Source organism: Cyprinodon tularosa, unplaced genomic scaffold, assembly GCF_016077235.1.
Source record: "Cyprinodon tularosa strain WSP-4 unplaced genomic scaffold, ASM1607723v1 ctg446, whole genome shotgun sequence".
NCBI classification, from domain to species: domain Eukaryota; kingdom Metazoa; phylum Chordata; class Actinopteri; order Cyprinodontiformes; family Cyprinodontidae; genus Cyprinodon; species Cyprinodon tularosa.
The window spans coordinates 303,301-326,184 of record NW_024039170.1 but is presented as its reverse complement, the minus strand read 5'-3'; the positions used below and the strand labels follow the sequence as shown (position 1 = coordinate 326,184).

The window sequence follows — 22,884 nt, the reverse complement described above, 5'->3', positions numbered from 1 at the left end:
GGCTGTTGGCCCCTCCATGCAACATATAAGGTGCCTTTTGTCCAACCTGAGCACCTGCCCCCAAAAATGTCTGTGAATGCCACTGACTATAGGATCTATATGCCTGTTTGGAATGGAGGTTTCCCAGTTCCCTGAGTAAATAAGAATCCTATTGGCCTCCTTGATGCGACCCTAAGCAACCATTTTTTTTGTTGGACATTTTTGCTTGTTATGGGTTTCCTATAAAGTAGAGAGTGATGAATGAACCCTTCTGGGTGTAAGATCACATGCAGATGACATGGCTTCATTCCTGGACCGTTTATGGTTAAAATTCCAAGTATTTTAGCATATCTTTATATGTCAGCTAATTAACTCAGTTAAAAAAAAAAGGGAAAAAACACTTGGCAAATATGTTGCAACATAATTTTTATTTAATCATTGCTACAGCCGTTATTGTGATTACATTCATGCCTCTTTTTCAAAGGTCCTCACTGCCTCCACATTTCCCCTTTTGGATCTCTGTGCAAAGAAAAAGAAAGTGAGTTTAGGGGTCAGAACATAAAAAGTTGTACAAATCTCAGGTTGAGCATTGTTGTTTTTTTGTATTTTTTTTTTTTTTTTGGTACATCCTATAAATAAGAAGCAGTTACATTTAGCTTTCAATATGATTATAACATGGAACATTAAATATCAAAATTTGTTAAAAGTAAAAATACCCTGAAAACATCTACAAATGGATTATAGTAGCAAAAAATTCAAAGAACACTGGATCTTACTGCAATCAATTGCCCATCTGAGATCTCACGCTCGATGATAAAGTCTCCACCATCGCCGCTGTGCTTCTGAATAAGCTTTCCATTTTCCAAAGTTACCACAGTCTGGGGAGAAAAAAAGAGGGGTTGTATTTTAGCAGACAAGAAACACAAACTGGAATTTCTCTTGCATCTCCAATCCATCTAACCTTTGTCTCCTTGTTGTTGATGGTCTTCTGAACAAAAGGTTCATTCAGCTTAAACTGGATTTCAGGGGTTCCGAAGATGTTCAGAGACTTCATAGAAATCATGCCCTGATCGTCCATGCTCAGCGTGAATTTGGGTCTGTTCTGGTTTGCCGTTTGTCGTTGAGATGCTCCCATGCCTGTAAGAAAGAATCAGCACACACCTGCTCACTTAAAAATGCAAGACAAAATCACTTCTCTGTCGGATTTGCAGATTCAACGTTGTTTGACATAGAGACTATGCGGTAGATTTTGTCTTAATCATAGTTTTTCTTACCAAATGCCTTCATAAGTTCATCAAAGTTCTCACTGGAGGTCATCTTCCAGGTTCCGACGAACTGCTCAACCATTGTTGCGATCTTGAGTTTGGGATCTCTACTAACAACCTGTTAATTAATAGCAGACAGAAGCCTCTCCTTCCAGTGTACAGAACAGCACAGGTGTCGGTGTATTTATATGGTTAGTTATGAAAAAAACAACCTTTGGGAACCAATCAGCTGTCTTTGTGACGCCTTCAGTCCCACCTCTAATAATGTCTCTCTTGCTCAAATTTGCCTCTACTTAGCATACAAACCAGTTATATGGTTCCTATTTTGGATCAGTTGAGATTAACACAAATATTTCTATGGTAATAGAATAATGAGACAGATATCCTTTTAATTTTTTATTGCTGTCGTCAAAGTCAGAAGTCTGCATACATTAAGCATTGCATTTCCTTCGATTCATTTGGGATGACCAGATGGGAATAGCACGGCTTTGTAAACTTAGGATAGAACAGTACACCTCACAGACTTTAGCTTTATGAGGAGATTGCTTTGTGTGGAACATTTTTGGGACAATGATGATCAACTTTATTAGTCATTGTGAATGAACAACCAAATCTGTCTTCTGCCATTAAGTCGTCCCTAAAAGAGTAGTGGGCAGGCCGCAGCTCCTAGAAAGCAATTTGGGGTTAGGGGTCTTTTTAAGTAGAAGCTTTTGGGGTTTTGAACAAAATACCCGCTGCCTTCTTGAATGCACAAGTGTTCTGCTCCAAACACAACTAATTTTAAAATAATTTGCAGCCATTCTTAAAGCCACCAGCTCAACAAGATATTAACTCTTCGTGATAGAAGACCTTGCCTCTAGTCACCATGTTTGTTTTCTTAAATTCATATGGACTCCATGATAATAAGATTGTAGATGTACTTTATGCATGATATATATGCCCAGTATCTGTTGTGTAGAAATGCAGCATTGTGGAACCAAGACCTTCAAATAAACGGAATGATGATAATATTAAGAAAATCTTATGTATTTGTTGAGTTTATTTTATGGGACAGAAACACATTAACAAAGACATACTGAAAAAACATCAGCCCCTTGCTGGCATAATGGTGCTTATAGCCAGTACTGGAGTTGAGGGGGGATGAGGGGGGTGGCTTCCCCCCTTTCTTAAAAAAATCTTAAAAATCATCCCCTTTCTTAAATGACCATCCCCCCATACCATCCCCTGTGACATTTTATCTCTCAATATATAAAATTTCTACTATATATCAACAGTAATGGCAATAATATGAATTATACTATGAATTACTTATTTGGAAGGTGGGGTTTATTAGGAGGTGGGGTATTAATAAGTTTAGGGTTACTACCGATCCCTAACTGTTAATCAAAAGCTTCACTAGTAAAGTTAGGTTAGATTGTTGTTAAGAATGAACCAAACAGGAGATGAGATGACACCATCCATCCAGGAAAGGATGTCATCTGGGGATCATTTCATTTGACTTTAGGTAGGGATGTAAACATGTCGAAACCTATCGGTAGGTGGTGCTAGAGCACCTGCCCCTTTCCCCTCTGGACAAAAAAATGCCCTCCTGAAATTGTTTTTCATTTAGTTGTTTTTTTAACTTTGTTTAGTCTTTGGCCAAAAATACCATTTATGAATTTAAAAGCCTATCAAATGCAGAGTCTACATTTTAGTAATTTTGCTCTTTAAGACATGCAGCACCAACTCAATACAGCCTTGTCCTGGTGAAGGGCCAGCTAACCTTCCAGGTAACTAAACAAGCGATTTACCTCCGTATTTAATGGCTTCTACCAGGCGCCAAACAACGGTTTAAAATGCAACTCTTTTATTAGATTAGAAAAGAAATAATAACTTAAAGATTCTCATAGTTGTAATTATGGTTTGCTGTAACTGTCCCTGTCAGGGACTCCTTGTTGACATATATTCAGCTTGTTTCTATGACAACTACAGCAAACAAGTTACCTTTCATCTCTTAAACATTCCATTTAAAGGCAAACATGAGGACAAATGATCATAATTCATAAAAATAACTATTTTAAGGTTCCATTCAGTTAAAGGAGGGTGTGAAGATGAAGTTGCATTTTCAATTTTTGTGTTTATTGACAGACATCTTGGACTGCAAAAAAAAAAAAAAAAAAACTTATTGTGCCCAACCTGAAAAAGGGCAATAAGATAATTTAGATTAGATTATTACATATTTTGCACCTGAAATGAGATAAAAACTTATGATTATCATATTTTAAATGCAAATCATACAGAAATTGTCATATATACCTAATAAACTTGAAAATATTTTGGAATTCTGGGATTTATATTTGAAATGGTCATTTATTTAATTGACACTAATATGCTATTGCTAGTTATGGACTGTGGAAGATCGTTAGAATGTCAACATCAGGCGGTGTTTGGCTGTTGGCCCCTCCATGCGATGTATAAGGTGCCTTTTTTCCAACCTGAGCACATGCCCCCAAAAATGTATTTGAATACCACTGACTATAGGATCTATATGCCTGTGTGGAATGGAGGTTTCCCAGTTCCCTGAGTAAATAAGAATCCTATTGGCCCCCTTGATGCAACCATTTTTTTGCTGCATATTTTTGCTTGTTATGGGTTTCCTATAAAGTAGAGAGTGATGAATGAATCCTTCTGGGTGTAAGATCAAATGCAGATGACATGGCTTCATTCCTAGACCGTTAATGGTTCAAATTTAAAGTATTTTAGCATATCTTTATATGTCAGCTAATTAACTCAATTTAAAAAAGGAAAAAAACACTTGGCAAATATGTTGCAACATTATTTTTATTTAATCATTGCTACAGCCGTTCCATACAAAACCCAATATCAATCTGGAATTAGACAGATAAACCAAGCTGTGCTTTTCATGATGGATTACGTTCATGCCTCTTTTTCAAAGGTCCTCACTGCCTCCACATTTCCCCTTTTGGATCTCTGTGCAAAGAAAAAAAAGCGAGTTAGGGGTCAGAACATAAAAAGTTGTACAAATTTCAATAGAGGTTGAGCATTGTTGTTTTTTGTATTTTTTTGGTCCATCCTATCAATAAGAAGCAGTTACATTTAGCTTTCAATATGATTATAACATGGAACATTAAATATCTAAATTCGTTAAAAGTATTTTTTTTTTATGAAAATGGGGCAAAAAAATATCCTGAAAACATCTAAAATGGATTTTAGTAGCAAAAAATTCAAAGAACACTGGATCTTACCGCAATCAATTGCCCATCTGAGATCTCACGCTCGATGATAAAGTCTCCACCATCGCCGCTGTGCTTCTGAATAAGCTTTCCATTTTCCAAAGTTACCACAGTCTGGGGAGAAAAAAAGAGGGGTTGTATTTTAGCAGACAAAAGAAATAAACTGGAATTTCTCTTGCATCTCCAATCCATCTAACCATTGTCTCCTTGTTGTTGATGGTTTTCTGAACAAAAGGTTCATTCAGCTTAAACTGGATTTCAGGGGTTCCGAAGATGTTCAGAGACTTCATGGAAATCATGCCCTGATCGTCCATGCTCAGCGTGAATTTGGGTCTGTTCTGGTTTGCCATTTGTAGCTGAGATGCTCCCATGCCTGCAAGAAAGAATCAGCACACACCTGCTCACTTAAAAATGCAAGACAAAATCACTTCTCTGTCGGATTTGCAGACTCAACGTTGTTTGACATAGAGACTTTGCGGTAGATTTTGTCTTAATCACAGTTTTTCTTACCAAATGCCTTCATAAGTTCATCAAAGTTCTCACTGGAGGTCATCTTCCAGGTTCCGACGAACTGCTCAACCATTGTTGCGATCTTGAGTTTGGGATCTCTACTAACAACCTGTTAATTAATAGCAGACGGAAGCCTCTCCTTCCAGTGTACAGAACAGCACAGGTGTCGGTGTATTTATATGGTTAGTTATGAAAAAAAACAACCTTTGGGAACCAATCAGCTGTCTTTGTGACGCCTTCAGTCCCACCTCTAAAAATGTCTCTCTTGCTCAAATTTGCCTCTACTTAGCATACAAACCAGTTATATGGTTCCTATTTTGGATCAGTTGAGATTAACACAAATATTTCTATCAGGTAATAGAATAATGAGACAGATATCCTTTTAATTTTTTATTGCTGTCGTCAAAGTCAGAAGTCTGCATACATTAAGCATTGCATTTCCTTCGATTCATTTGGGATGACCAGATGGGAATAGCTGGGTTTTGTAAACTTAGGATAGACCGGTACACCTCACAGACTTTGGCTTTATGAGGAGATTGCTTTGTGTGGAATATTTTTGGGATAATGATGATTAACTTTATTAGTTAGGCCACAGTCCCTTTGAGAATAAATCCCAATGTATCTTCTATGAAGTTATCTGTTGAGTTGAAATGCAGTATTGTAGAACCGAGATGTTCAATTAGGAATGATGACAATAATAAGTAAATTTTATTTATTTGTTGAGTTTATTTTATAGGACAGAAACACATTAACAAAGACATACTGAAAAAACATCAGCCCCTTGCTGGCATAATGGTGCTTATAGCCAGTACTGGAGTTGAGGGGGGAAGAGGGGGGATGGCATCTTAAAAATCATCCCCCTTCTTAAATGACCATCCCCCCATACCATCCCCTGTGACATTTTATCTCTTAATGTGTAAATTTATATTATATATCAACAGTAATGGCAAGAATATTAACCTTTAAACATTTGGCAGGCTGTTGGCTTACGAATAGCCTGAGCAAAATAAATAAAATCAAAGAAGTAGCCTACCATGACTATGAAGCTGAACCGAGTAGAAATGTTGTCCTCTGCATTAATCCCTAACTATGTAAGGGCAGTGATAGTCATGCAGGTCCAGGGACAGACTGCTGTTCTACAGTAAGGAGCCTTGGTCAAGGTCAATGACCCGGCGTACCTGACATGTAACAACCATTCCATGCATACTGTTTTAGGTAAATAGACTATATTCATTAGGATGTATGCTTCCAATGAAAAAAAAAATTCCACCATCCCCTTCTTTTTTTTTTTCACAAGTAGATTGCTGCTTATAGCATGAGCTAATTGCAGCTTCTGTCCTGAGGAGGCCCTTTATAAGCAAAGTAAAACACTACACTAAACAGAGTAATAAAAAAACATATTAAAATATAGATATACACAGAAGAGAGATTAAAATGAGTAAATATGTGTTATGATATATGTTAAACATTAATGCAATGCTGTTCTTTACAAAGCCAGGATTTGCTTTGTTTTGTGAAAATTTTATTCTGGTCAGAGATTTTAAATCAGCAGGGAGTGATTCCAAAGACCAGTACCTCTCACAGAGAGAGTGCTTTGGACAAAAGAGGCTTTACGGAAAGGGATCTTACAGTGTCCTCCTGACACGGCTCTGGTTGATCTACTACAGTTTATCTATAACGTCACTCGGTTGTTTAGGGGTCAATCCATTCAGGCACAAAAAAAGTGGTTTTTAAAAAATGTATCTAGAAAAGTTAAAAGACCTAAACTACTACACTATGCTGAAATATTAAAGTGGTGAAATCTGATTGGCTTTTAGTATAAGCCTGATTGTAAAAACTTCCCAAAGGTTTTAGGGTGGTTTGGTGACTCTGTGACCAGACAGTTTACCTTAGAAACAAGATGAATTGATTTGTGAATTCACAAACTCCTGAAAATATGCATTAGCATCGATACAGAAATGTTAAGGACCAAAATGCATGGCCTCTCCGATTTTAGCTGGAATACCCTTTTTCTTTTTGAAAAACAAGCATGCGATTTGCGCCTTTGTGGATGGAAAAGATGTTTGCTTGTTCCTCCTGGCCGGATTTGATATGGTTTTCAGTTAACTCCGCTAGCTGTGAAATAAATGTAGAATGTGATATGTCAACTGCTCCTGCCACTGCGATTGGCAGCCATTTTGGGAGGCAACAGCCACCTATTGATTTACCCAATCAGCTCAAAGAATTGTACTGGATGTCCCTCCTTTTTGGCGAACCCTTTCTACAGGAGCCTTTCCAGGTGGATACTTTGTAAAACTCAAATTGAACCTCAGATATCAATCTGATATATGCCAGGTTACCAGAGAGTAGCTGCATCGGAAAAGTGTGATAGAATCATCAAATTTAAGATAATCTCTGCACAACACACAGGCCAAGCATTGTGTTGATATTCAACAACACTTCATGATTGACCTTACAGACATATTTTTTTAACATGACTTTTAAAATCCAACTGGGAATCTAAAATCATTCCTCTACATTTTACCTCTGTTCAATTAATTCCTCATTAATCTGAACTTGCAAAGACAAAAGTTTTCTGGTTAAGAGATTAATTCCTTTGGTTTTCTTTGTGTTCAGGATCTAAAAGTAACTGTTTAGCCAAGTTGATATTTTTTGTAGTTGGATTTTCAATTTTTCACTGACTGCAGCACTGCTTTTACAAGACACATGCACGACTGTGTCATCAGCATAAATCTGCAAACTGACCTCTGGACAGATGTCAGGTAGACAATTAATATGAACTAAAGAAAACTGAAAAGGATGGGACCGAAATTAGTTCTTTGAGGAATCCCTGTTTTGATTTTGTGAAGGATGATCCAGTATTGTCCATGACGGGCGTGCAGGTGGCGCAGTGGTTAGTGCGCATGACCCATTTATGGAGGCCTTAGTCCTTTACCGCATGTCTCTCCCCCTCTCTCATACCCCCCTTTCCTGTCAGCCTACTGTCAGAAAAACTAGCCACTAGTGCCGGAAAAACAAAAAAAAAACTCAATATTGTCCATGATGACACAGTGTTAATGAAGGAAATGCATGTAAACATCTTACTTAGAGGAACCCTTAGATAAATATCATTAAAGCCTCCCTCTCATCATCCCAGGCACAGAAATGAAAGTGGAAATCCTAAACAAAAAGCTTTAGCCTGATCTAATATAAAACAATGAGGAAAAAAAGAATATCTTCCTTTTTATAGAATAATAAACTCTCAAATTCATAAATATTAAAAACCCAATATACTCACAGAACTCATCAGTCTCAGGATGCTGTTAGTAAGCAGGGCTATTTACAGTGTTAATGTTTGGTTAAAACTGAGGCCTAAACATGATTCCTCCTAGGAAAACTAATCTGTTTTGTTTAATGATGCTTTGGTCATATTGATGGATTTTTTTTCTCCACTGTATTTTGTTTTGTATGATGAATTTGTTGCCTCTACCAATACTTTAACTTTGTTATACATCTTTATTACCTGCTTATCTAAAGTTTTATGTTCCCAGCTGTTTAAACCTATAAATACATTAAATATACAAAAGCTTAAATAATCTCACACATTCAAGAGATTTGGTTCATTCCTCTGCTAGATGTTTCTTTTTCATTGAAGGGATATCCACCTTTCGGAGTTGTTAAGGCAGAGTCGCAGGTTGGTTGAGTGAGTGGAAATCTATGGAAAAGTCAGTTTTATTCCCTATTAAAATCAAACTTTATTTAAAAATAATATAACAATGATGATAAAATAAATATGTCAGGTGTATAAATAATAAGAATTATTCATTGTAAAAAAGAACAAATGGTAAAACAATCCCTCTGAGAATTAAAAAAACAGAGAGAGAACATGCAAATATAACCAAAACAGGCAGTGCCTAATATTCAAACTACTCTTATTCTTCACCCTTTAGTGCAATAATGCAAGCATCACAATACAAGTGCTGCACTCAAATGATTTAACTATTAATTTATCAACCCTTATAATTTTATTCTGTCTTTTTATTTAACACCAATTCCCAACACGTCTCAGAGTGGTTTATGAATAAAATCATTTATATCATACAGTCAGATTGGTTATAAAAATTTCTATCCAAGCAGACCAGAGTCATTGTGTTGAGTCATTGACACACTCCTCGTTGATAAGCATATGATGATAGTAGATATTTGCTTTCATTTTGTTGTGGACAGTCTCACACTGAGCATACATGCAGCTTCAGTGGAGAGGAAAAACTCCCTTATAATAGGAAGACACCTCCAGCAGAATCAGGCTCAACTTCTGCCAAGACCATGTGGTGTTCAAGGAGACAGAAGAAGATATACAAAATGAACATAGAAGCACTAATCCATAAATACTTTCTATGTTAGAAAAGGTAAAGGTGAACCTCCTCAAAAGGTGGCTCTGTCTGGGAAAAAAATGGTTAAGCAGACCAGCTCTGGGCCAGTTATCACTTCAAAGGGTTAAAAGCAAATACAGTTTGTCACAATAGAAGCTACGTCAAATAGCTATATCAAGGAGAGAAACGGGACCAAATATTGAAAAATAGACCAAACTCTATCATCTATAATCAAAGATGTTATTTGGCAGTAGCCTGGTTGATATTTCTGACTAGGATGATGTCACAGCTAAACAGGAACAGACAAGATGAAGCTACTATGACAAGAAAAAACACAGCAGAATGGGAAAAGAGAGAAAGAATGAAGCAGACTGATGTAATGTGGTCCTGATGTCCTCCAGCAGCCTAAGCCTTTAGCAGCATAAATGTAAACGTAGGTTAACCTGTGCCACTTTAACTGTGAGCTTTTTAAAAAGGGGAAGTTTTAAGCATATTGTAAATATGTACCCTCAACCAAAAAATTATAAAATTAAATTTGTATACCAATTTTTTACACATTCTAATAATTAAGATATATTTCAATCATGGGAGTATTTTTATACTTTTTCAGCTTAGTCAGATAGAACCCCGTCCACGTTTCCAGTCTTAAGAAAGAGCAGATCTGAGCACCAGCTGGGATCATACTTAAATAAATCTGACGAGGTAGCATTTTTTTAAATAAAATGAACATCAAAACTGGGATTTATATATCATATTCTTTAAAGTTATTTATACTGGGGAATGGTGTATAGGATAATCTTTTGATGGAGCTCAGCATGTATTCAGTATGCAAATCTTTCAGGCTTTAAGGCAATTATTTCCATTCTTACTGTTTTTTTTTCTGGCTTATTTGACTTCTTTAAATATTTAAAGCCTTTAAATCCTCTGGTTTAAAGGCTGGGGGCTTAAAGACAGGGGCAAGATCTGCAGCAAAGATCAATGTGCTGGGACTCGCTGAGCCTACTGTGAAAAAATTATTTACCTGGGAACAAAGAAAGAATGCAAAAAAAGTTTTTATCACATCAGTTTAACTTAACTAGTTTTTTTATTGCAACAAATGTTGAAACATACAACATACAAACATACAAAGTGTGTGTTCTGAGCATAAAAGGGATGATAAAAAAGGATTAGATAATCTCTTAATCTCATCTGGACTAGCAGGAGTATGCGGCTATTGAAGAAAGGTGTCCCGACAATGGTACCTCGAGGAACCCCTCTACTTTGCTCACTCCGAAATTACGCAAATTAATCCCCAACTGAAAGGAGCCTATGAATCCCGTTGGACAGTATTACAAACATCTTAAACATTTTCCAGTCCATAATTGATGGTTAAACTACTGGAAACTCAGTCCTGACTTTCTTGTATGGGGATGTTAACATGCAAATAAATGATACGTTTGGTTCCCCTCAAATGTGGTGTTTTCTTGCAAAACTTTTAAACATCCTTTTGGGATCTGTTCCCCTTCAATGTCTTCATTCTTGACAAATTCACAGAGCTGTTAAGAGAAACAGCTGAGTCCTATCCAGTTGCAGTGCCTGGCAATAGTATTCTTACTTTGTGAAATGTTCTACATTATTCATGTAAGAAGCACAAAGTTAAATATATTTGGTGTGTATTCAATGTGATAGATCAACACAAAGTACTGTGTAATTGTTAAATGGAAGGAAAATATTCATTAAAGTCTTATAAAGCTGTGGTGTAAATTTGTAGTCCTCGTGATTTTGGAGAACCACCATTATTTATTTCATCGCTAAGAATTGTTTTAGGTAAGTCTCTCCCAATGTTAAGATGTTAATTTTTTACTTTTTTTTCTTTTTTTTCCCAGACAAACTCAGCTAGATGACGTTTGGAGTTTGTGATCATAAATGTTCAAGCATAGATTCTTAACTGGATTGAGGTACTGGCTTTAATTTGGCTATTTACACACACTGTATTGACACAAGCCATTTCATTCACCTTCTGGTGTATGTTTAAGGTCGTTATCCTGCTGGAAAGTGAGTCTATAAGATATTCTCAAGTATTTTGAAGCCATATTTTTTGTTTCAGGATATTCATGTAATTAACTCCATTCTTCTTCCCTGCTAAAAGCAAACATCCCAAACAGCCGGATCTATGACACCACCAAATATCATCATGGGGACAATGTGTACAGAGGGATTAGCACAAAACACAGCATTCTGCACATAGGCCAAAGAGTTTAGATCTGTTTTCATCTATGTCCCCTTCATGGCTTGTGGGATAATTTGAGAGGGAGTCCTCAAAGTTTTCAGCAGTCTTACAGATTAGCTTCTATAAAAGTAATAATCATCCATTGTTTAAATTTAACGCACAATTAGTTTGAAATTATTGTATGAAATGTTTAATTTCCTGTTAGAGTTTAGAGTTGTACTAAAAATGATTTTCCACAAAGGTAGGTGAGTGAATAGGCAAAATATGTGATACAGGGAGAGGGTTTGTAGTGGTGATGGGCTAATGCTTCCAAGCAAGAAGGTTAATGGTTTGAATACTAGCTGCAGCATTTTCTTAATAAATGTTTGCATGTTCCATCTGTGGGCATTTGTATTACCTCAGGGAATTCAGGCTTTTTTCTAACTATTTGAATCAAGTTTTTATTTGCATGTTTTATTAAAATCAGGATCCTGTAAATCACCAAGGCTTGTTCTAAGATGTTACCCTTTTGTTTTTTTCTCAGGGTTTTAGATTAGAAATAAACTAGTGTTTAAACTATATGACACTTTTATAACTTGGTGGCTGTGTCTGAACATCCGCCCGATAGCTTGTCTGTGGAAGTAGTTTAAAATTACAGTGAGAGAAAAGAAACCCTCCAACCTCAAAGACTTGGAACTCATTATCAAAAATAAATCACCTAAAGACCAGTCACACACAGAAAGCTAATAAAGCAAATAGGTGAAATTTTACACTTCAGTAAAAATGTTTTTTACTGAATATTGAGTAGGTTATGAATATTCTTTTTACATTATCTTCTCAGAGAAGCATATGTTGTTTCCTTTAAGGAACAAATGAAAATTAGAATGTGTAAAACAAATATATATATATATATATATATATATATATATATATATATATATATATATATATATATATATATATATATATATATATATATATATATATATATATGTGTCGTAGTTTCCATCATTAAGCAATAGAAATTTCCATTACTCTTGTTAAATTTCTAATAAAACATGAACATTTCAGTAGTGAGGAGGTTAGTGAAGAGACAGGACTGACTGGTTCACAAAAAGTATAGTGATTGGCTCCAGATTTGTTTCCGATAGAAAAAAAAAAGAAGCCAGTCCTATAAAAAGCCCTCAGTACCTGTACAGTTCAAAGCACTGGTCCATACCCAGTTAACAGGTTCTAAGTGGGGCTGTCGCATCAAGATCTACAACAATGGTTGAGCAGTTTGTTGGAACATGGAAGCTGATTTTCAGCGAGAACTTTGATGAATTTCTGAAGAAACTTGGTAAGAAACCTTATAATTAAAACAATGCATGTATTGAATAAAGATCTATCGATTGATGAAATATGCTGTAGAGAGTGCAGCTGAGAAGTGAAATTCATTTTCTTTTGGTGCCACTTTGCAGGTATTTCTGCTGCCCAGCGACAGATGGCAAGCAAACAAAAACCCAAGTTCTCCCTGAGTGTCGACAGTCAGGGAATAATCACCATTGAGTCTCAGGGAATCTTTAAAGCACCTGAGATCAAGTTCAAGCTTGATGAGCCTTTTGAAGAGGAGACAGTGGACAACAAGAAGGTCAAGGTAAGCTGTTTGAGGACATAATTAGAGAGGAACCAATTTAATCTTTTTGCTTGTTGATGCTTAAAAAGACTTTTTTTTTGCTTGTAGACCGTGGTGACTCTGGAGAATGGCAAGCTCATTCAGAAAATGGGAGAAATGTGTGTAGAGAGGGAAATCTTGGATGAGAAACTGATCGTGGTAAGACATTTTGAGTTTGAGGAATTTACCTATGAAATCCAATTAGACTATGGAAACATTCTTGGACATTGACTTCTTCTGGCAGAGCTTTTGTTGTGGCTTTCATTTAAGAAAAAAGTGTTTTGTGCAAGACGCCATTTAGCATTTTTTTTCCAAGCTTCTAATAAATGTCTAAATCACCTGTTGATTCTTCAAACAGAGAACCATGATGGGAAATGCGGTGGTGGTGAGGACATTCGAAAAGGAAGAATGAAAGCAAACATGGATGATCGCCAGAATCACGAAAGTCATCATTCTTTGATAATACTGTTGTGTTGAATAAATAAAAAAGTTATGTGGCATCAGTTGGTCTACGTTCCCTCTTTAATATGCATTATATTTAAGGTGAACCATTTCTAGAATTTAATCATGTTGATAAATATTCTACAAAATAATGTGGTCATTTAGATTTTACCTACAGTATTTTCATATACACTATCGTTCAAAAATTTGGGGTCACCTAAACAATTTTGTGTTTTCCTGAAAAGTTATACTTATTCACCACCATACATTGTGAAATGAATAGAAAATAGAGTCAAGACATTAACAAGGTTAGAAATAATGATTTGTATTTGAAATAAGATTTTTTTTACATCAAACTTTGCTTTCAATCAAAGAATCCTCCATTTGCAGCAATTACAGCATTGCAGACCTTTGGCATTCTAGCTGTTAAGTTGTTGAGGTAATCTGGAGAAATTGTACCCCACGCTCCCAGAAGCAGCTCCCACAAGTTGGATTGGTTGGATGGGCACTTCTTCCGTATCATGCGGTCAAGCTGCTCCAACAACAGCTCAATGGGTTTAGATCTGGTGACTGCGCTGGCCACTCCATTACTGATAGAATACCAGCTGCCTGCTTCCATTCTAAATAGTTCTTGCACAATTTGGAGGTGTGTTTAGGGTCATTGTCCTGTTGTAGGATGAAATTGGCTCCAATCAAGCGCTGTCCACTGGGTATGGCATGGCGTTGCAAACTGGAGTGATAGCCTTCCTTATTCAGAATCCCTTTTACCCTGTACAAATCTACCACCTTACCAGCACCAAAGCAACTCCAGACCATCACATTACCTCTACAATGCTTAACAGATGGCGTCAGGCATTCTTCCAGCATCTTTTAATTTATTCTGCATCTCACAAACGTTCTTCTTTGTGATCCAAACACCTCAAACTTGAATTCATCCGTCCACAACACTTTTTTCCAGTCTTCCTCTGTCCAATGTCTGTGTTCTTTTGCCCATCTTAATCTTTTTCTTTTATTGGCCAGTCTCAGATATGACTTTTTCTTTGCCACTCTGGCCTGAAGCCCAGAATCCCGCACCTGCCTCTTCACTGTAGATGTTATCACTGGTGTTTTGCGGGTACTATTTAATGAAGATGCCAGTTTGGGACCTGTGAAGCGTCTGTTTCTCAAACTAGAGACTCTAATGTACTTATCTTCTTGCTCAGTTGTGCAACTCGGCCTCCCACTTCTTTTTCTAATCTGGTTAGAGCCTGTTTTGCTGTCCTCTGAAGGGAGTAATACACACCGTTGTAGGAAATCTTCAATTTCTTAGCAATTTCTCGCATGGAATAGCCTTCATTTCTAAGAAAAAGAATAGACTGTCGAGTTTCAGATGAAAGTTCTCTTTTTTTGGCCATTTTGAGCATTTAATTGACCCCACAAATGTGATGCTCCAGAAACTCAATCTGCTCAAAGGAAGGTCAGTTTTGTAGCTTCTGTAACGAGCTAAACTGTTTTCAGATGTGTGAACATGATTGCATAAGGGTTTTCTAATCATCAATTAGCCTTCTGAGCCAATGAGCAAACACATTGTACTTGTTTATTGTGGGAGAGTGTAGAGCCAGTGGGTAGTCAGGGGAGTGGCAGCCTAGTGGTAAGGGCATGGAGCGGGAAGTAGTGTCATAAGTGAAGAAGACGGCTGGAGGTGGGACAGGAGCAGAGGTTTCTCCAACATTTGCGGTACGTGGGGTAGGTGGTAAATGTCAGTCAAAGGTTTCCTGACACTACTTCCCGTGTGATCGTGTCTCCAAGGCCCAATCAGGCTTACAGAAGAGGTTAGTCTATGCCAAACCTGTCAAAACACATTTTCCTTTCTGGAAGGAGAAAATTAGTCTGAGGACAGAAAGGCTTTCGAGAGTGCAGCCTTTCTCAAGCGTGGCCGCTGGAAAAGAAAATTGTGTGCGCAGTGAGATCTTGAGCACGGTCCCGAGCGTGCATGGGGGGAGCTGGCACGCATGGAGAGCGATTCTCTCCTCTTTAAGCTGCAGTTTCTCAAGCATATGTGATTTTGTTGTGACGTGGTGAATAAACCATGCATAGAAGTAGTTAAACATACATGCCAGTATGTTTATTTTGCTTGCGTGAGTTTTGAAATAAATGTGACGCCATAGACAGAGAAATCCAGAAAGTAATTATACCAAATTGGAAAAAAGAATAAATAAATATTTAGCAGCTAAGATAAAATACGTTCTTCTGTCAATATGCTCTACCCAGAGCTCCATCCATCCATCCATCCATCCATCCATCCATCCATCCATCCATCCATCCATCCATCCATCCATCCATCCTGTCAGGGTCATGGTGGGGCCAATGCCCATGTCTGGCAGTCTATAGGCAAGAGGCGGGTTACAACCTGGACAGGTCGCCAGTCTGTTGCAGTATCCAGAACTCATCAAGTGGAAAAGTTTTAGTGTCACCTGGTTTCATTCTGCAAAAAATATTTGAGGAATCTTTTGCTATAGCCCCATTATATTGTCTCCGTCAGGTTTTCCCTGAACAAGCTTTCTATTGCTTTTATACTTTCAGCGCCTCCTGCTTGCTACTGAGAATAGGGCATTTTATGGTTGTAGTGGACTGCATCCTATTTATACCCCACCCCAGAATTTTCCTTATTTTATACAGGAAATGATACAAACTCCCTAAGGGGACAATTCATGCAATGACTACCACTGGACAAGATGCTAAACAAAAAACAGACAACATAAACAGATACAAATGTCATCAGTTGCTTGTTTTTGGTTCGATCTGCTACTATAATATTAATGCAGATGGAACCTATAGGTAGTATTCAAGGTTTTACATTACTTTATGATCTTCTGAGAGAAGCATATCTTGTTTCCTTTAGGGAACAAATGCAAATTAAAATGAAAAACAAATGTATTAATTGGTAGTTTCCATCATCAAGCAATAGATATTTCCATTGCTTTTGTTACATTTTTAATAAAACATGCAAATTTCAGTAGTGAGGAGGTTAGTGAAGAGACAGGACTGACTGGTTCACAAAAAGTATAGTGATTGGCTCCAGATTTGTTTCCGATAGAAAAAAAAAAGAAGCCAGCCCTATAAAAAGCCCTCAGTACCTGTACTGTTCAAAGCACTGGTCCATACCCAGTTAACAGGTTCTAAGTGGGGCTGTTGCATCAAGATCTACAACAATGGTTGAGCAGTTTGTTGGAACATGGAAACTGATTTTCAGCGAGAACTTTGATGAATTTCTGAAGAAACTTGGTAAGAAACCTTATAATTAAAACAATGCATCTATTGAATAAAGATCTATCGATTGATGAAATATGCTGTAGAGAGTGCAGCTGAGAAGTAAAATTCATTTTCTTTTGGTGCCACTTTGCAGGTATTTCTGCTGCCCAGCGGCAGATGGCAAGCAAACAAAAACCCAAGTTCTCCCTGAGTGTCGACAACCAGGGAATAATCACCATTGAGTCTCAGGGAATCTTTAAAGCACCTGAGATCAAGTTCAAGCTTGATGAGCCTTTTGAAGAGGAGACAGTGGACAACAAGGTCAAGGTAAGCTGTTTGAGGACATATTTAGAGAGGAACCAATTTAATCTTTTTGCTTGTTGATGCTTAAAAAGCCTTTTTTTTTTGCTTGTAGACCGTGGTGACTCTGGAGAATGGCAAGCTCATTCAGAAAATGGGAGAAATGTGTGTAGAGAGGGAAATCTTGGATGAGAAACTGATCGTGGTAAGACATTTTGAGTTTGAGAAATTTACCTATGAAATCCAATAAGAATATGGAAACATTCTTGGACATTGAATTCTTCTGGCAGAGCTTTTGTTGTGGCTTTCATTTAAGAAAAAAGTGTTTCGTGCAAGACGCCATTTAGCATTTTTTCCAAGCTTCTAATAAACGTCTAACTCACCTGTTGTCTCTTCACACAGAGAACCATGATGGGAAATGCGGTGGTGGTGAGGACATTCGAAAAGGAAGAATGAACGCAAACATGGATGATCGCCAGAATCATGAAAGTCATCATTCTTTGATAATACTGTTTCGTTGAATAAATAAAAAAGTTATGTGGCATCAGTTGGTCTACGTTCCCTCTTTAATATGCATTATATTTAAGGTGAACCATTTCTAGAATTTAATCATGTTGATAAATATGCTACAAAATAATGTGGTCATTTAGATTTTACCTATTTTAAGTCATCTTAAAATGTTATAGTACTGTTACTAATTATATTTAGTTGCTTTGCAATTACTTTTCTTATGGATCCATTATATGGTGGCAATGGTATGAATAAAAGGCTCTATGTACAGAAAATTAAAAGAGATGGGATCCATAGTTTTTTAATGGAGAAAGATTAAGTGAATCTGTTTGAGCAAGTATAAAAAAAATAAAATAAAATAAAAAAAAATTTTAAAGAAGCTTTGGTGATTAATTTTATTTAGGAAATAATCACCTCCAAAAAATACTCAACCAATCCCTTGTCTATTGTGGGAGAGTGTAGAGCCAGTGGGTAGCCAGGGGAGTGGCGGCCTAGTGGTAAGGGCATAGAGCGGGAAGTAGTGTCATAAGCGAAGAAGACGGCTGAAGGCAGGACAGGAGCGGAGGTTTCTCCAACGTTTGTGGTACGTGGGGTAGGTAGTAAATGTCAGTCAAAGGTTTCCTGACACTACTTCCCGTGTGATCGTGTATGCAAGGCCCAATCAGGTTTACAGAAGAGGTTAGTCTATGCCCAGCCTGTCAAAACACATTTTCCTTTGTGCAAGGAGAAAACCCGTCCGAGGACAGAAAGGCTTTTGAGAGCGTAGCCTTCCTCTAGCGTAGCCGCTGGATAGAAAATTGTGTGCGCAGTGAGATCTTGAGCACGATCCCGAGCATGCGTGGGGAGAGCTGGCATGCACAGAGAGCGATTCTCTCCTCTCTCAGCTGCAGTTACTCAAGCATATGTGATTTTGTTGTGAGGTGGTGACATGATTCTAGAGTAGACTCTGGCGCAGACACAATACGAGTCAGGAAGCAGTTTAGAATGTTTATTAGTTGCTTTATTAGTTGCTTAGTTCCATTATTGCTTAGTAAGGAACTGCACGGGCAGGCAGGGGAACTGAGTAATTAAGAGTTGATGCAAAACCCCTTGCAAAAAAACCTTGGAGAGCGGAGCAGATGGAGGGGAGGTTGGATGAGCCCAGAGAGATAGAGTTTGGCTGAAATGCTGGGGCCACGGCTTGAGAGATCCAGAGGGTGGACAGGCAGGTGAGCAATCGAGGATGGATCCAGGAGGACTGAGTGGAGAACCGGCTTGGAGACTGCAAGGCTTCTAGGAGAGAAGGAGGACAAGGAGGTAAGCTTGAGTCTAAGCAAAAAAGTTCAGTCTTAGGAGAGCTAGCAGGTAGGTTACCACTATGTGGAATTTAACCGACTGGCATCCGTCCCAGGGAATCCACTCCTCTAAATACTGCTCCCTGATTGCGTCCAATTGGAACCAGCTGGGTGCTTTTCTGGGCTGGAGACTCTGAGGAGGAAAAGGTAAGAGAAACCCTAACACAGCTCAGCACACAATCCTGTTGGCCCAACAGGTGGTGAATAAACCATGCATAGAAGTAGTTAAACATTCATGCGAGTATGTTTATTTTGCTTGCTTGAGTTTTGAAATGTGGCACCATAGACAGAGAAATCCAGAAAGGAATTATACCAAATTGGAAAAAGAATAAATAAATACTTAGCATCTAAGATAAAATATGTTTTCGTCTGTCAATATGCTCTACCCAAAGCTCCATCCATCCATCCATCCATCCATCCATCCATCCATCCATCCATCCATCCATCCATCCATCCATCCTTCCTGTCAGGGTCATGGTGGGGCCAATGCCCATGTCTGGCAGTCTATGGGCGAGAGTCGGGGTACAACCTGGACAGGCTGCCAGTCTGTTGCAGTATCCAGAACTCCTCAAGTGGAAAAGTTTTAGTGTCACCTGGTTTCATTCTGCAAAAATTCTGCATTCTTGCTATAGCCCCATTATATTGTCTCCGTCAGGTTTTCCCTGAACAAGCTTTCTATTGCTTTTATGCTTGCTCAGCACCTACTGCTTGCTACTGAGAATAGGGGATTTTATGGTTGTAGTGGACTGCATCCTATTTATACCCCACCCCAGAATTTTCCTTATTTTATACAGGAAATGATACAAACTCCCTAAAGGGACAATTCATGCTATGACCACCACTGTGTTGGGAGCTGGAGAAGTTCCATCTCTCTCCAGCAGAGTCCGCCATGGATCCTCCTGAGCTGAGCCTTCGACACACCTGAGGCGCATCTCATCATCAGAGGATCCACAGTATATAAGCTGTCTTCAGACCTTGCCTCGACGCCGCAGTGTTAAATCCAGTTGGTTAGCACCTAAGCCTAGTATCTTCTGAGAACCTTTGTTGCCATTGAATCCAGATTGGATTCTAACCCTTTGTCTCTGCTTTCAGGAATCCTGTTTTTCTCCCGTGAAGCTCTGGAAGAGCTTAACCTGCCGAGCCTGCCCTCTGAGCCAAACCTGAAGAAGCAGCTATCAGACTCTGCTGAACAAAACAATCTCTGGACCCAACAGTTCCTCCCTCAAGGCTTTACCAGGACTCCTCAAGGTACAAACCTGAGAACCTCAAACTCAAACTCAACTGATCCAACGCTAACTGAACTGTCTCCCACACAGACTCCAGTGAACCAGCCCCCAGGCCTGAACCAGTACCAGTGTTATTTCTATGTGCTTGTGAAACAATAAACCTGTTAAACTTTTATTCTGTCTCCGTGGTGTTCTGCATCTTGGGCCTCTCAGTAACCCATCATGACACACTGGACAAGATGCTTAAAAAAAGACAACATAAACAGATACAAATGGCATCAGTTGTGTCATGCTTTTATTTAAAAATCTGACCCACATATAGAAAACCAATCAGAGAGACCAGGGAAGGTTTAAAAGGTTTATTGAGAACTGGTAGGAATGGGTCCAGTGCTGCTCTGAACAATGGCAAACTGGGACTGAAAAGAGAAGGGGAAGTTCCTGTGGTTAGTTCAGGCTCAGTGGGAAATTTGAGCTTCGATTTGCAAAAGGGAGTAAAGGCAACAGGGCTCATGTTTCCAGAAAAGGTGTCTTTCTTTGAATCCAGTCAGTGTGGGTTGTTCCAGAAATTGGTTTGCTCGTTGGAGGGTGGACATGGTTTACCCAGGTTAAGTTGTTTCCTTGAGGAATGGAGGAGCTGACTGCCACTTAGATTTCCTTCGGTACTTGAACGGATCTTGTGGAGAAAAATCCCCTGCTCAGTGTGAAGCTCAAACAATCCCTTGGTAAAAACTAGATCCAAGCCTCCAGTTTGAATCCCCAGCTCAATTTGAAGCTCAGACAATCCTTCCAGGGGGAGAAGGTCCAAAACATCCAGTTTGCGGGATGACTTCCTGCCGAGAGGCAAAGACAAAAACAACAGGATTAAGACTCAGGTTGACAAAAAACTCAGTTTGACTCAGCAAAACTCAGCTTAGCTAGTGTACCCAAAACTGGCAACCACTCTGGCGTCGAGGTAGTGGCCGTCAGCAGCTTAAGAGTCCTCAGGTAATGAGGCAAACATCCGCAGGCAGTAAGAAGGACCAACGAGAACCAGGCAGCACCTGGTGGTGGAGGGAAAACAAACAAAAACACAACCCACACAGACTGGATTCCTAACAAGTTGCTTGTTTTTGGTTCGATCTGCTACTATAATATTAATGCAGATAGAACCTATAGTTAGTATTCAAGGTCCTGTACAATCTTTACCAATCTCACATTTATAAGACAGATATTGAGTGAGTGGATGCAGAGGGCAATTTTAAGTACAGCCACGGGGCACAGCTTGGGAAATACTCAGACAGTAGTTGACGAAACTGGAATTCAGCCTTTATTGCGGGAATCACTGAGGTCAGAAATCTTCTTGCATTGCAGCCAGGCTCCCCTACAGTTTTGTGGGGCCTCCTCGCTCATAACTCAGTTCAGCTGTTTGGTTTCTCTGGAGGCTCTTAGATCAGCCCAGGAGCCATTCGGTTCCTGCAGAGAGGAGTCAAGATGAAAATAATGTGATTTTAGTGAACATCGAAGCACACAGGGAAACTCTCAAGAAACCTGGCGGAGACTGACCTCAAGGGCAACTCCACGGCATGAGAAATGTAATATGACAAATGGGAGTGGGATTTGGACTATTAGATGCTAACATTTCACAAGTTTAACTAAAGCAAGTAGCAGTACAGCTTCTAGCTTAGACATTTTGTTCTTTTTTAAAGTCAAATTTGACCTGAAAAATATAACAGTATTTTAAGGAAAAAAGTGTGAATGAAAAAAAGTTGTTTATTTAGGGCTAATGTCTTTAATCAAACATCAAAGCTACACACTTATGGGATCTTTTTTTTCTGGGTTGTTATCTGCCTAATTGTTTGCACTATCTTGCATGTGAAACTAAACAGACTTTTTTTGCCCTAGTTTACGCCTCTCCTTTAAAGCTGTCCAGCACCATGCAGCCCAGTTTTACAAAATGCATACCAGAAATACCACTTTACAGCTCAAAAATAGCAAGTGTTTCATTGCAAACACAGCTCATTCTCAGGGCACAACCTTGTGAACAGAAAAAAACAAGCCTAGTTGTACTGTCATGTTCGCTGTTGAGATCCACTTGTTGATTAACACACGTAGTAAATCATAGAGTTGAAGCTTTTATGGTAGATTTAAGATTCATAGCCTTGTTGAAGCACTTGAACTTAAAAGGTGTTTTTGTAAGGCTGAGTTTAAGCTGAGGACAAGCAAAGGAAGGGTGTCAACGCTGCAGCTCAAGTGGAGCTTTCCAGATGTTATGCAAAGGATGTGAGTTAATTCCTCTGAAGTCCCAGACCTGCTGTCTCTCTCATGACACAAAGCAAACCCGCTGTCAGCCAGATGTAAGGTTCTATCAGGCGTGAGAACATTTGCAAGTTTTCCAAAGGACTTTATATCAGGATTTAAACTATAGCTCTGTCTATTCTATATCTGGAGCCAAGATGGTAGTTAGAGAAGGTGCACCCCATCCACTACATACTGTAGAAATGTCCTAGATGCACTCTTAGTTTGATTGTGCAGACCATGTCTACAGTGTATGTGAAAAAAAAAACACTTATAAGGTACTTTTTCTTGTGACTACATGTACTCTAATAGGGTTTTATGTGCCAATGAAAAATGTGAAATACTGTTAATACAGCTCCAGTTTGTTGGATATATATCCCTACAAAC

At 38.5% G+C, this 22,884-nt stretch overlaps 3 protein-coding genes across 5 annotated transcripts; 1 reads left to right on the top strand and 2 right to left on the bottom strand.

Annotated features, from left to right (window-relative positions):
* Nucleotides 1-388: 388 nt before the first annotated feature.
* Nucleotides 389-1,416, bottom strand: LOC119793235 (fatty acid-binding protein, heart-like). The gene is made up of 4 exons (XM_038300303.1): nucleotides 1,254-1,416; nucleotides 941-1,116; nucleotides 756-857; nucleotides 389-498 (listed from the first exon to the last, which is right to left on the bottom strand). Exons 1-4 carry the CDS (start codon nucleotides 1,324-1,326, stop codon nucleotides 445-447), a joined length of 405 nt encoding a protein of 134 aa, XP_038156231.1. The 5' UTR covers nucleotides 1,327-1,416; the 3' UTR covers nucleotides 389-444.
* A 2,630-nt stretch (nucleotides 1,417-4,046) lies between these two features.
* LOC119793234 (fatty acid-binding protein, heart-like) lies at nucleotides 4,047-5,149 on the bottom strand. Its single transcript, XM_038300302.1, has 4 exons — nucleotides 4,988-5,149; nucleotides 4,675-4,850; nucleotides 4,490-4,591; nucleotides 4,047-4,214 (listed from the first exon to the last, which is right to left on the bottom strand). The coding sequence occupies exons 1-4, from the start codon at nucleotides 5,058-5,060 to the stop codon at nucleotides 4,161-4,163; spliced, it is 405 nt and encodes a 134-aa protein (XP_038156230.1). The 5' UTR covers nucleotides 5,061-5,149; the 3' UTR covers nucleotides 4,047-4,160.
* A 7,576-nt stretch (nucleotides 5,150-12,725) lies between these two features.
* Nucleotides 12,726-17,700, top strand: LOC119793233 (fatty acid-binding protein 9-like). 3 transcript variants are annotated; one of them, XM_038300299.1, is made up of 4 exons: nucleotides 12,726-12,866; nucleotides 12,988-13,163; nucleotides 13,251-13,340; nucleotides 13,540-13,684. In XM_038300299.1, the coding sequence occupies exons 1-4, from the start codon at nucleotides 12,794-12,796 to the stop codon at nucleotides 13,591-13,593; spliced, it is 393 nt and encodes a 130-aa protein (XP_038156227.1). In that variant the 5' UTR covers nucleotides 12,726-12,793; the 3' UTR covers nucleotides 13,594-13,684. The 3 variants fall into 3 exon arrangements, with proteins under 3 accessions (XP_038156227.1, XP_038156229.1, XP_038156228.1); XM_038300301.1 differs by lacking the exons at nucleotides 12,988-13,163; nucleotides 13,251-13,340; nucleotides 13,540-13,684 and adding exons at nucleotides 17,008-17,180; nucleotides 17,269-17,358; nucleotides 17,556-17,700 and having other exon boundaries at nucleotides 12,735-12,866; XM_038300300.1 differs by lacking the exons at nucleotides 12,726-12,866; nucleotides 12,988-13,163; nucleotides 13,251-13,340; nucleotides 13,540-13,684 and adding exons at nucleotides 16,728-16,886; nucleotides 17,008-17,180; nucleotides 17,269-17,358; nucleotides 17,556-17,700.
* The last annotated feature ends 5,184 nt before the right edge of the window (nucleotides 17,701-22,884 follow it).

Excerpts from the sequence above, each read along its gene's own strand:
- LOC119793233 (XM_038300299.1), top strand. The coding sequence starts at position 12,794 with ATGGTTGAGCAGTTTGTTGGAACATGGAAGCTGATTTTCAGCGAGAAC. Across the intron at positions 12,867-12,987 it reads TGAATTTCTGAAGAAACTTG|GTATTTCTGCTGCCCAGCGA; the intron begins GTAAGAAACCTT and ends GCCACTTTGCAG. Across the intron at positions 13,164-13,250 it reads TGGACAACAAGAAGGTCAAG|ACCGTGGTGACTCTGGAGAA; the intron begins GTAAGCTGTTTG and ends TTTTGCTTGTAG.
- LOC119793234 (XM_038300302.1), bottom strand. The coding sequence starts at position 5,060 with ATGGTTGAGCAGTTCGTCGGAACCTGGAAGATGACCTCCAGTGAGAAC. Across the intron at positions 4,592-4,674 it reads TCAACAACAAGGAGACAATG|ACTGTGGTAACTTTGGAAAA; the intron begins GTTAGATGGATT and ends TTTTCTCCCCAG. Across the intron at positions 4,215-4,489 it reads CAGATGGGCAATTGATTGCG|AGATCCAAAAGGGGAAATGT; the intron begins GTAAGATCCAGT and ends TTCTTTGCACAG.
- LOC119793235 (XM_038300303.1), bottom strand. The coding sequence starts at position 1,326 with ATGGTTGAGCAGTTCGTCGGAACCTGGAAGATGACCTCCAGTGAGAAC. Across the intron at positions 858-940 it reads TCAACAACAAGGAGACAAAG|ACTGTGGTAACTTTGGAAAA; the intron begins GTTAGATGGATT and ends TTTTCTCCCCAG. Across the intron at positions 499-755 it reads CAGATGGGCAATTGATTGCA|AGATCCAAAAGGGGAAATGT; the intron begins GTAAGATCCAGT and ends TTCTTTGCACAG.